Source organism: Natator depressus, chromosome 11 (genome assembly GCF_965152275.1).
Source record: "Natator depressus isolate rNatDep1 chromosome 11, rNatDep2.hap1, whole genome shotgun sequence".
Lineage (NCBI taxonomy): Eukaryota > Metazoa > Chordata > Testudines > Cheloniidae > Natator > Natator depressus.
The window spans coordinates 32,013,277-32,026,087 of record NC_134244.1 but is presented as its reverse complement, the minus strand read 5'-3'; the positions used below and the strand labels follow the sequence as shown (position 1 = coordinate 32,026,087).

Here is a 12,811-nt window from a genome sequence, read left to right as displayed (position 1 = left end):
CCACAACAACTGACAGCCTTCTTATCTGCTTAGAGAAGCCAGGAATTGAAATCTTTGAGTTTCTGTTAGGGCTGGTTGAAAATTTTACATTAAAAAAATGTTTGTTTTTAAACAGAAATCTGGGGGGTTGGTTACACACATTTATTCATGAAAAGTGTCTGCTTTCTGTAGAAATGTTTGATATTTTGTTTTAAAAAATCCAAAGGCTCGAAATGCAAAAAATATTGGCCAAAACATTTTGGTTTTTGATAATTCACCAAAAAGTTGACATTTTTCATGGAAAACAGTTTTGTTTTAAGTTTTCCGGGGTACTAGGGCCCTTTTTGAATATCTAGTTTCTAGAGAACCTAGGACCTCTGGCATATCTAAAAGCTGCACAGGTAAATTACATCTGCATTGTTGGGTCCATGGTAGGACTTCTGTTCTTCACCCTTCCCAGATTTTACGAAAATCTTTTGGGGGTATTTTTCCTGAGTGTTTGATTTTGGTTTCTTTTAATATAAAGCCCTGTATTTATTGTGGTAAGAGCTTTATCTTAAAGGAAAATCTTGCAGTTTGCCCTAAAAGTAGCCAAAATACTCTCATCTTATCATTCTAGATAAACCCCCTTTACCCCTCTAACTTCAGCTCTCACACCTTTGTGCTTGATTCTGTAGCTGCATCATTCCTGCTTTCTTGGGACAACAGATGGAGATGAGCTTGCTCAGGCAGTTGTGTCCTGGCCATTAGATAGCTATGAAAAGAAATCAGGATCAGGGCCTTGAATTGGCAAGAAAAGTGTGCTGATCCCCAAAGACGTGAATTGCTGTAATTCAGTTTGGGGTGACAACTGCACAGATCTCTGTTACTAGATCCTCATCTCAGAAAAAAAGGATTAAAGGATTGATACTGTTGCTATCTGTCATACAAAATTAGCAAACAGTCCAGCTGAACCCTAAGGCTTTGCCCCACATTGGATTTCAGGCCAGTGAGGTCTTGTATGAAATACATTGTTTCTATGTGGGACAACAAGATTAACAGCAAGAATACCATAAATACATTTATGTGTATGTTGCCAAGAAGCCGAACCTGGGATTTCCAATGGTAAATTGCAGGCTAATAGTTCGTCTAGGAAACTGTCAGGAATCTTCACCTAGAGGCCTGTAAACCATTAGGAGCCCTAAATTCCTCTTCTTTCACTTCACACCCATGTGAATACATGCAAATGGATTTTGTTTCTGGGTTGGGGTGTTTGCTGCCTAGGAGGTTGTAAGGGGACAGAACTACTATCCCATCCCATTCTCCTTCCCTTTTGGCTTCTTCTGAAATCCTTCTTGGTTTTTGTTGCATTTATTAACCTGTGTAAACAGAGCTGGTGCTGGCATTAAACCAGGTCTTTGCAAAAGATGTCAGGTGTCTTGTCCAAAATCAGTTCATGGATGGTGCTGGTTGGTTTTTTTTGTAGTCAATCTTGCATTCACCAAAAGGAACTCAAGACAGTTATATTCTGCTAATTTGCATGTTGTAATTACAGATGAGGTGCTGATAGGAATTGGGTTTATAAAACTGAGTACAAGACTTCAGTTGTGGTGTGGCCTTGATGGTCTTGTTTAGCAATTACAACTGAGATTTAGGACAGTGCAGGTTTTTGGGATCCATGTCCCTTAAAACTCCTGCAGTTGCTGTTCTCCAAGAACAGAAAACAGCAGCGCTATTTAGCATTTATGGTCAAGAACTCTGCTGGGAGATCTGTGAAAGAGCCAAAAAAGAGCTGGCATAAAAGTGTACCTGAGTAGTAAACTGATGTACATAAGTTGGTGGATGTGGACGTGCATGAATGCACACACACAATTTTAAATGAGTATCTGCCAACAAAGGAGAGGTGCCCTGGGGATGCTCCCTGGGTTTGGTCACTAACCACTTTGGAAGATACGGTTGTGAAAATGTCATAGCTAGATGAAAGTCCTTAGAAGAGACAGGAGCAGAATGGGCCCTGCCGTTGCCCACCAGGGGTGGAGCTAATGGTGGTCAGGGACAACTCCTGTATAAATAGTATGTTGCAAATTAATCTTCCAAGTACCTCTTGATATGTCAAGACAGCAACTCTATTGAATACAGTATGTGACAGCTCGTAACCTGGAACATAACTAATTGGCCATTATGTCAATGTATTTACAAGTAAATCTCAATACAACGTATATAAGTTGCTATACTTTAAGTTTGCAAAAATCCCTTTAAACATCAGTTATTTTAAGCAAAGTTCTACTAGGAAAAATGACTATGTTAAAAAGAACTGTTCTCTGTGTGTATTCAGTCTCATATTTGCCGCTGCTTTAGTGACAAACAGAAGTTAGCCCTGGGAGGGTGAGTCAAAAGCTATTTTTTTTGTTCTTCAAAATAGAATTGAAAGCCATGCTGGAGAAGAGCAGGTTTTTGCCTCCAGAACTTTTGCAACAGGTGTTGATGACTGACAGGAAAGAAGCCAGCCTGCAGATTAAATTTTCAGCCCTGGTAGTTGGAATAGCCATTTCTCTGAGAGAAACATGTAACCTCCAAATACTTTTAAAATCATTTTACAGAGTAGAACCACACTTCAACAAAAAGAAGAAATGGTTCTCTTGTTAATCAACTTCTTCATTCTGCTTTTCCACTTGTGTTAAACCCATATTTATTATTATATCTGTTCCAATTATTTCTACCTTTGTCAGATTTAGATACTTGGCTTACAAAACCAAATTGATTAACACCACAGAAACTTCAAAGATACCATATAGATTTCAAAATGCATTGGCTATTATCAATTGTCATTTAATGTTTAATTGTGTTGGACCACAACTAATCCACATTTACACCGATTCCTTTTTGTTAAATTTCCATTGGCCTTACAGCAAGTGCCCTTAGAGCCTTAATTTTTCCCCAGAACAACTGGAACAGCCACAGAGCATCTAATAATGAGCTTTTGGTTCCTTTGCTTTCTATGATTCATGATTATTTTAAAAAATAGTATTTTGTTCCAGGCTTGCGGTCAAGCGGTAGTGAAATTTGCTGCTGTACCTCAGACGAGAGAGAGTCTAAACTCCTCAACCCAGCAAATACTGCTCAGTCATAGACGGTGGGGAGCTTAGCATTAATCTTTAGTAAGGTTTCTGTCTAACGCTCAGAGAATGTGGCTCTACTCTGCTAGATGGAGGGTCACTGTTAGATGTGGCACTTGAAATGAGGGAGAATAATGTATTCTATGCATCTATTAACAGGAAGGGCAAGGTGTTCCCAGACTATCTGTGTTATACCAAATAGGATATATGCTGGTCAATAAATCAGATGGCTTGATGACTGATCACATTAGTTGATCGAAAAGAAAAAGAAAAACCTGAAACCAAAAGCCAATTTACTGAGATGTCCTGCCCATTAAAAAGGTGTCCAATTTTTCCATTCTTAACTATAAGTAAAATATAACAATGCAGATTTTGCTGGTGCATTTAAATTGGAAATATAAATAGATTAAAAGGTGAATTATTTAAAGTGATTTTGTTTTTAATGTTGAGAAAGAAAATGTTAGTTTTAGTCCCGAAATATAAGATTTTTTTTTTTTTTTTAAAGTAGGTTTACAACAAAAAACCCACAAATGGTCAGAATATTTTACCAAAGTTTCACTAATTTTTTTTTGGGCTTGGTTTTCACCACTCTCATTGAAGTTTTAACAACCTCAATCATTGCAGCATTGGAAGAAGAAGAAATGGAACCACAAAGCTAAACTAACTATAACCGACCTGTCTATTTTCATTGAATAAAGATATCATAAATATTAGTAACATTATTTTAAAAATAAATAATTCCTTTTCAAACCTAAGAATGCCTTTTAAATTGAAGCACAAGAAAAAGAGATTTGATCAACTGTAACTGGATTGATTATATGCAATGACCTTAATGAGGTCAGTAAAGCTGTAAATTGATCAAAAATGCAACAATGAATATGAAATGCTCATTTCAGTATGTATACTTACATACTGACTTGATTGTCATTTTCCGCTGACATTCATCGAAACTACATTTCGTTATGTGCTGGTCAAATTTTATGAACTTGAAACTTTTCAGGAATACCAATTAACTTGAGGGGGATATCTGTTACCAGCTTTGCCAACACAGAAATCTGTTAATATTACCCTACTATTTTGCAAGCTTTCACTGAACTTTTTAACAGCAGTATTGTATTCAATATAAAACTATACACTTTGAATCAACTTTTTAAAAACAAATTCAGAAAAATTCAAGCAGGCCTCCAGCATAAGAAGTGACCCACAACCCTCACATTCAAATTTTGTCTTCACAGGGTACATAGCTCCAAGAGTTTAGACTTTAGAAAGATCACAATCTTTCAGGAAACCTCTTCCTCCTTACTACAAATGCATTTAATTGTGCAAAACAGTCTCACAAGAGAGACTCAAGTCCCATGATTGCATAGCGCAGCTCTCTTTGAAATGAAAAGCTAGCCATTACATAAAATAAAAGAGCACTGAAAATACATTCTTACCATTTTGATTGGGTTCTGTTGGCTTTGATACTTTTCTCGATGGTACAACAACCACATCTCCTGGCACTCTGGGACTTTCCACGTACTTGGGCTTCCTGATCGGACCTGCAGCGGGAAAAAATTTAGTGTGTCTAATTTTTTCCAGATGGAAAGCACATTTCAGAATGAACAGTGTGTACCCTTAGAGATCTAAATAAACCTAAAGGACGACCTACTACACACACACACACACACAGCTACTATAATAAAGATCAGTGAACTGCTGCACTTCCTCTCTTACAGTCCGTTGAGGAAAGAAAAACTTGAGTCACGCTCACTTTTTGGAATGTAAACTCTGGTGGAAAACAAAAGCAATTTGCTTGCTGTGACGCTCCTGAAGTATGTAAAAAGAGGGTGATTTAGACATATTCCAACCCAGACAGCTATTAGTTAGATTCCTCTACTCAGAACTTAAAATTTTCCAACTCAGTATAAAGATAACTCTAATATCTCTGAAGCTAGGAGACAAGGATTACAGTAAGCAGACAACTTGCAACACTAACACTCAGAATACTTCAGTCCAACAACTTTATATTTCTGGGTATTTTATCCAATCAATGCTGCACAGTCTGATTGCAAGGGGAAGGTGAGATTGAGGGAGAAAAGTATCTTCTTGTCAACCAACTGTTTCTCATTTATAAAGACATCTGCTTTCCCAGCTCTTGCGTAAAAATTAAATCAATCTGTACCTGGTATTTTAAACTACCTTTTATCATCATAAAAAAAATACAGAACAAAAATTTTGAATTAAATTGATACCTAAAGCATTCTCACTTAGTTTGAGCTTCATGTTTTCTTTCTTAGATTATTAATGAGAGTATACTTTGCTAAATGAGATTTAACAATTACAGGAAACATTAGATGAACAATAGAGTTTCTGATCAGAAAAATATCAACACAATGAGAACAATGCTGCCATCTAAGGGTTGACTAAAAGTAGAATACTAGTAATATTAAACCAACATAAATTAACTCCATCTATTTAGCCCTTAACATTTTCAGTTCATGTGCACTTGTACAGAAAACACCATTATAAAAATATCCATTCTGATTTTGTTAGTTAAAATAAATTTGATCTTCTATGAAGAAAATTGTTCCAGATTAATGTATTTTACATTTATTGTAATTATAATGCTTAGCATACTAATTTTACAGTGAATGATTTAACTTCTATTTTCTATTCATTAAGAATGACAGGTAGATTAAAACTATTAAAATATATTTGTTTTGTGGCAAAAATTTAACAAGTTTGACCTACACCTGCAACAGGACAAAATTCAAAGCTAATATTGGAACTCCATTCTCAACTCACTAGACTATGGCAGCAGTATAACCTGTGGTGATTATGCAAGTCACCTTTTCTTTATCTACAGTATGCACTACATAGGAAGTTGAAGGATTGAATTCTTGTCTTAATAGTACAATAGATAGCACAGGCAGGCAGACTACTGTACCTGAACACAACATGTTGCAGGATTGGAGTGAGCATCTGCCTTATATTTATATATCCCCAGACAGAAAATTTTATGAAGCTTTAGTTAAGGTGGCAAATATATTACACTTACTTAAGGAGAAAAACTGAACAAAACACAGATTTATAAACATCATATCAGAAACCCAGGACATTCTGGGGCAGGGGAGTGGCGGGCAGTATTGGCACGTATACCAGTGCAAAGTCAAGATACTAAAAACAATCAAAATTCTCTTCTCATATTCCCTGTGTACACTGTGTATGCTCTCCATGTAACTGGGGTAATCCATCCAACCACTTTTAAAATCCACAAAGATGATTTGGGGGAAGGGACAGAGAGTTTTTCATGGGCTTGAACCATGATGAGGTGCTACACTGCTTCAGTCAGAGGAGTCCAATTTACTGGACCTGGGAGAGGACACGGATAGAGCTGGTTGCCTGAGTAGTTACATTTTCCCTTCCTCCCTGGATATTAGCCTCCAGTTGTGTTATGGAGTTAGACAATCACAGTCTCAGATTCTGTCCAATCCCATACTGCCATAATGGAAGTTGACGAAGATTTTTCCTTTCTTGGAAGTCTGGCCAAGGTGAAATGGTTGCATAATTGTTTATTCTTATTTTTGAAATACCCACATTAGACCACAGTAACAATAAAAGAAATAAAGAAGCCTCTGCATTCCAAACATTCCACTTTTTTAAAACAATCATTTATATCTACACCAATTCTTTTCTTCATATAAACTTTGCAGATGGGGAGATTATGGTCCAGATTCTGCCACTTTTCGCACATTAAGTAGTATCTTATTCAGAGTATGGTACTACTCATGAGTAAGATTGGCAGAATTCGGCCTCTATGCCCACTATCTTTCAGACTAGTAGAATTTTCCCCTAGCCTAGGGACAATCTACCTTCAGGGTACAATATATTGTATAATTTTGTACATTATAAAGCAGCACACATAAGGGAGTCAAATACTTTGGATCTAATGTTCAGTCTTCCCCATTATTTTACTTTGGTAGCATACATGCATCCCAACTGGATATCAGAATTCCATTGTACTAGACACTGTGCACAAAACAAAAAAACAGTCCCTGCCCCAAACCTCACACTGTTATCTTACATTTGTAAAACATTTTATTTTTGACCAACATATCATCTTCGTGAATTCTGCAAGTCAAAAGAACAGTTTGGATAAATGTTAACAGTAGAACTTTTGACAAAAGTGCATAAGATTCATACTACAGCTCACGCAGATTTCACATAAAACACAATGGAATTAACTAAGGATGATTTAAAAACTAAATGGTCCATAACATTTTTGTATTCTAAATTCATGTTACATTGAACAATACATTCTTACATGGATTGCCTCTTAGTTATTGCATTTTTTTTCTTTAAACACACACAAGAAGTACAAAAAGGTTTCAGGCTAGTGCTTTTTTATGCTGAAACTAAAGTATCGTCAGTAATGCGTCAAATGAACAACAGATTTTACACAGGAGGTTTACTTAACAGACAAAAAAGATGTCTGCATGCATCATTGGGTCTGATTCTCCTCTCCCACAGTTTTACAGCTGTAGCTCCAGTAGTTATTTCTGATTTACACCCATGTAAATAAAAGGAGAATCAGTCCCAAAATATAGAACTTGCTAGCTGAAAAGACATCATGTTGATGTCTTTGCTGCTACTTGTCTGCTTTGGTCTATATCTGCCTGGAGGCTGTTTAAGTAGGCAAATGGCAGGCTGTGAATGCTTGCACACTCTAAGGCAGTGGCTCTCAACCTTTCCAGACTACTGCACCCCTTTCAGGAGTCTGATTTGTCTTACTTATCCCCAAGTTTCACCTCACTTAAAAACTACTTGCTTACAAAATCAGACATAAAAATACAAAAGTGTCACAGCACACTATTACTGAAAAATTGCTTACTTTCTCATTATTACCATATAATTATAAAATAAATCAATTGGAATATAAATATTACACTTACATCTCAGTGTATAGTATACAGAGCAGTATAAACAAGTCATTGATTGTCATGCACAGTGTGGGGAGAGTGGTCAGTTTGGATGAGCTATTGCCAGCAGGAGAGTGAGTTTGTGTGGGGGGGGGGGTGAGAAAACCTAGATTTGTGCTGGAAATGGCCCACCTTGATTATCATGCACATTGTAGGGGGAGTGGTCACTTCGGATGAGCTATTACCAGCAGGAGAGTGAGTTTGTGTGTGTATGGGGGTGGGGGAGTGAGAAAACCTGGATTTGTGCTGGAAATGGCCCACTTTGATTTTCATGCAGGTTGTAAGGAGAGTGGTCACTTTGGATAGGCTATTACCAGCAGGAGAGTGAGTTTGTGTGTGTGGTTTTTGGAGGGGGGTGAGGGGGTGAGAGAACCTGGATTTCTGCAGGAAATGGCCCACCTTGATTATCATACACATTGTGAAGACAGTGGTCACTTTTGATGGGCTATTACCAGCAAGAGAGTGAGTTTGTCTGTGGGGGGGCGGAGGGTGAGAAAACCTGGATTTGTGCTGGAAATGGCCCAACTTGATGATCACTTTAGATAAGCTATTACCAGCAGGAGAGTGGGGTGGGAGGAGGTATTGTTTCATGGTGTCTGTGTATATAATGTCTTCTGCAATTTCCACAGTATGCATCCGATGAAGTGAGCTGTAGCTCACAAAAGCTCATGCTCAAATAAATTGGTTAGTCTCTAAGGTGCCACAAGTCCTCCTTTTCTTTTTGCGAATACAGACTAACACGGCTGTTACTCTGAAACCTGTATGACTTAAGGACACTGAAAGGAAATGTTTACATTTTTAAAAAAACTTTTGTTTTTAGAGAAAGGAAAACATTTCTGCTATTGAGTTATATATAAAAAAATCCTGTAGACCCTCAGTCCTTGAAAGTGTCCCTTTAAATTTAAACTAGGCCATAATGTCTTGTGATCTGAATACAAAACAAATGAACAAAAGAACCACAACACAACCCAGTCAGCATGCTTAAATTAGCATGCTTAGTTAGCATGCTTAGATTCTGCCATTGCCTTGCTGACACACCTTGTCCTTTCTCTGCACCAGTTCCCCTATTTGTGAAATGGGGATAATTATTCACCTACCCTCACATGACTGAATTCATGTTTGTAATGTGCTGTGAAATGCTTGGATGAAAGTTGACGAGTATTTGTATTGAAGGGTGATTAAATGCCACACAATACTGATAATTTCAGTAGTTTCTTTAAGAGTAAAATCTGTTTCCATTTAGCTTAGATTGTATTTCAAGTTTTCCAGTCTCTTGACTCCTTTTACTGGGGTGGGAGATGCTACCCTGATGACAAATGAGCCTAGGATCACAACAAAAGTTTGCAAGGGTAGTGCATGCGCTGTCTACTTCTCTGCCCACCCTTAGGAAAAGAGGTACACAATTTAGGAATGCTTGTAGGTCCCCAACTACTCCTCAGTTCTCAGGGGGCACCTATATTTTTAATCCATATATGAAAAGCCAAATGTAATCATTGCTCTTGGATATGGATATTTATGCCTTTGTGACCTTCTGCTTTGACTACTGTAATGTAATAAATGGGGCTGCCATTGAAGGCCACTCAATCTGCATTTTATGCAGAATGATCCCGCTCACCTGCATGGCAGCATTAGCATCAGGGACCATATTACACTAATTCCCTGAAGACTACGTTGACTTCTTGTTGATTTCCAGGTGTAATTCAAGGTTTTGAAACTGCTCTTAAAGAAACCCAAACCTTTTACCATTTGGGTACTGGCCCAGTGAGAGACCATCTTTCTATCTATGATGCAACAGTTGAGATCAGATGGGAAGTCTAGATTTCAGTGATTGGGGCCTGCAAACTGGATGCTCTGGAGGGAGTGTTTCATTCCACAACTGCACACAGTGTCCTGCACACTTTCATGGTATGTCTTAAAGCCCCTCTCTTCTTTCAGACTTCCACTCAGGGTGGAGATTGTTGAATATATTTACATCCTAATCTGTGGCCCAGAAGTTTATGGATTGGAAAATTAATTTAGTAATTAAAAATAAATCCATTTGTGCGCAAGGAGTATGAGAGTAAATTTTATAAATAAAAAAAATAAAATAAAATGTTTAGTTATAACTTACCACCAGAGGGTGCTATTTCGACACTTTAAAAAATTGTGATACGTAAAGCATCTCAAAATGCATTCCTCAGAAACATAACCACTTCCTTTCAGAAGACAGTAATTCAACTCTCAACTGCAAATAGCACTATAATTACATTGATTTTCTGCTCTGCTCTATGAGAAAATATTCTAATCAGAACCAGAATAATAAGCAAGAGCCTGTCAAGTGACAATTCAGAATTGAAATATCCTCAAAGTATATTTTAACACCTTGATCTCACTTTTCAGCTGCAGAGCAGTTGGGACTCATTGCTGAAATAACTTTTTTCTTTAACCATTTTAAACTGACTAGCAATGCTGACAGCCCCCAACAGATACAATGAACAGGGAAGAGCAGCAAACCGTAATAAACTTTAGTATATTACTCTAGAAAGGGACACATTAGCAGAGTTTAATTGTGGCTCAAAGATAAACCATTCAAAAGTAAATTGTAAATGTAAAATGAAAATTCTGTTTACTCAAGTACCGTGTTGAATATCGCAACCAATCATGATAAGAAAAGTATTGGGCACACTAACATCTAACAAACATTCTCCAAATTCCACACTGGCCAGCTCCACTTAGCTGTGATGTTCCAGAATGCATTATTTAATGCTGCATACAGGACAATTACAAGAGATTTCAGAGCTTCTTACTTTGAAAGCCTGAGATACTTAAAAATACTGACACCTCCACCCTTGTCGTGAGCTCCATTCTCCAACCCACCAGAGGTTGCGATGACACTAAAAGATACATGGTGGGGCATCTCAGCAGATCAAAATCAGCAAGATTTATTTGGATTTAACAACAGAGGTAGTCTAGTGATCTGTACAGATCTTGTGCTCTCTTACAATGCCAAAGATCTTGAGTTCAAATCCCAGGGAAGGCCTGGAGGCAGGAGTGAAAATCAATGTCTAGGTTCCAGGTGTATTCTCCATCACTTGAAGTCTTTAAATCAAGACTGGATATCTTTCTAAAAGATATGCAATATCTCAAAGAAAAGTTATGGGCCTAATGCAGGAATTACTGGGGGAGGTTCTATGGACTGTGTCATGAATGAGATCAGACTAGAGGACCATCACAGTCCCTTCCAGCCTTTAAGAAAAATTAATATAATCTATGAGATTCTAGATTCTATTCTAATCTATGAATAGTCCCAACGTCCTGCAAACAACCAGAAGGGACTGCTCTCATGTGTAAAGTTAAGCATGTGAGGAAATACATACAGGAGTGGGGCCTAAAACAGATATCTCACCTCTGATGTGTGTGGAATGGTCTTCTTATTCTTCTTAGTTATAACTTTCAGCAGCTACTGCTAAACGAAACTTTCATTTTACACTTGTAGTGGGGTGATAGGAGGAAATTTACTCCTCCTGAAAGATGAACTGCATTTGTTTAATGTCTTTAAAGATATTAATTGGCTTTTCCCTAGTTCAAGCCTGGAGCACTATCATGACTGCAGCAGGAGGAACTGGCCAAGTCCAAGATATCAATGATGGCCCATCTACCACTGTGATCTGCACTATAGTAAAGTTCAATAACTTCGCCAGTAATCTACTCATCCAATCAAAATGCACTTGAGTTCCTATTTCCCTTAACAATTATTATTCAATACCTAATTCCATATCATCCCTTTGAAGATTACACTACTTTGTATATAATTTGTTTATGTTGTTAATGTTAAATTTCCTTTACAAAATAGATTCACCTCACCATCTTATCATTTCACTTTCTCACCCAGGCTCCTCCCTGCCCTTGCTCCCTCCATTCTTTTGCCAACTTCCTCTCTCAAGTACTGCATTAAGGAAGCTCCTGACTCCAAATGAACCAGGAACTTCAGTTCCACCAGCAATTCTTGGCTCTTTTCCCACTTAAGTTATGGTTCCTCTGTCCCCTCCTCTTATGATTGTAATCTGGGGTTGAATTGGGAGGGAGGAAGGAAAAAAGGTGGTGATGTTCACCAGGCTCTGCTCACAAACTAAGGTCAACCCATGTGATTAACCAAAATGGGATGCTGATCGCAATATTTTTTACAGATATTCAGAATATGATTCTGCAAGCTTTCTGAGCCACACTGGGTTACTTGTGGTTGGCTCCTCTTTGGCAGGTCTTGGATATGCTCATGCACTCTACGAAGCTCCATAGGCTTGGCTCTTTCTTGACTGAGGAACCAAAAAAAAATAAAAATAAGTGGAGCTATCACCAACCACCATCCACTTGTGACACCAAAACAAGACCTCAGACACAGCAAATAGTGGAGATCTGTAATCAAGGCTTAATGGTGTTAGTATTTAAGTTTCATGTCTGGGAATCTGAGTTAACATCTCATTAAGATGAATGAGGACATAATCATACATTTCAGAGCTGTGTGCCTTGACCAATAAACATCTCTGCATCAAGTACACACTGTTCATATTTTTGAGGTTTCTTTGCAACCATAACAGCCACTTTTTCAAAAATAAAAACAGATTCTGAAGAAAAATACAGTCATTTCAGAGAGATACTGGTATGCCCCGAAGCCCATGTACTGGCTCAATCTTAGCCCTGGCTACAGTGTTTGTTCCCCAGAGGATGCTGCTACACTTGGTCCTCTTATAGAAGCAGCTGAAAGGTAGGACTCCAGGCTTTTCATAGAGACCATAGTCA

General features: G+C 37.8%; 1 protein-coding gene across 6 annotated transcripts in view; it reads right to left on the bottom strand.

Annotated features, from left to right (window-relative positions):
* Window positions 1–12,811, bottom strand: part of TANC1 (tetratricopeptide repeat, ankyrin repeat and coiled-coil containing 1) — a 200,435-nt gene that overhangs the window by 95,617 nt on the left and 92,007 nt on the right. For all 6 annotated transcript variants that reach the window (XM_074967381.1, XM_074967382.1, XM_074967385.1 and 3 more), the window contains one exon: window positions 4,511–4,615. In XM_074967381.1, coding sequence (XP_074823482.1) covers window positions 4,511–4,615 — 105 coding nt within the window. The remainder of the gene's footprint in view (window positions 1–4,510; window positions 4,616–12,811) is intronic.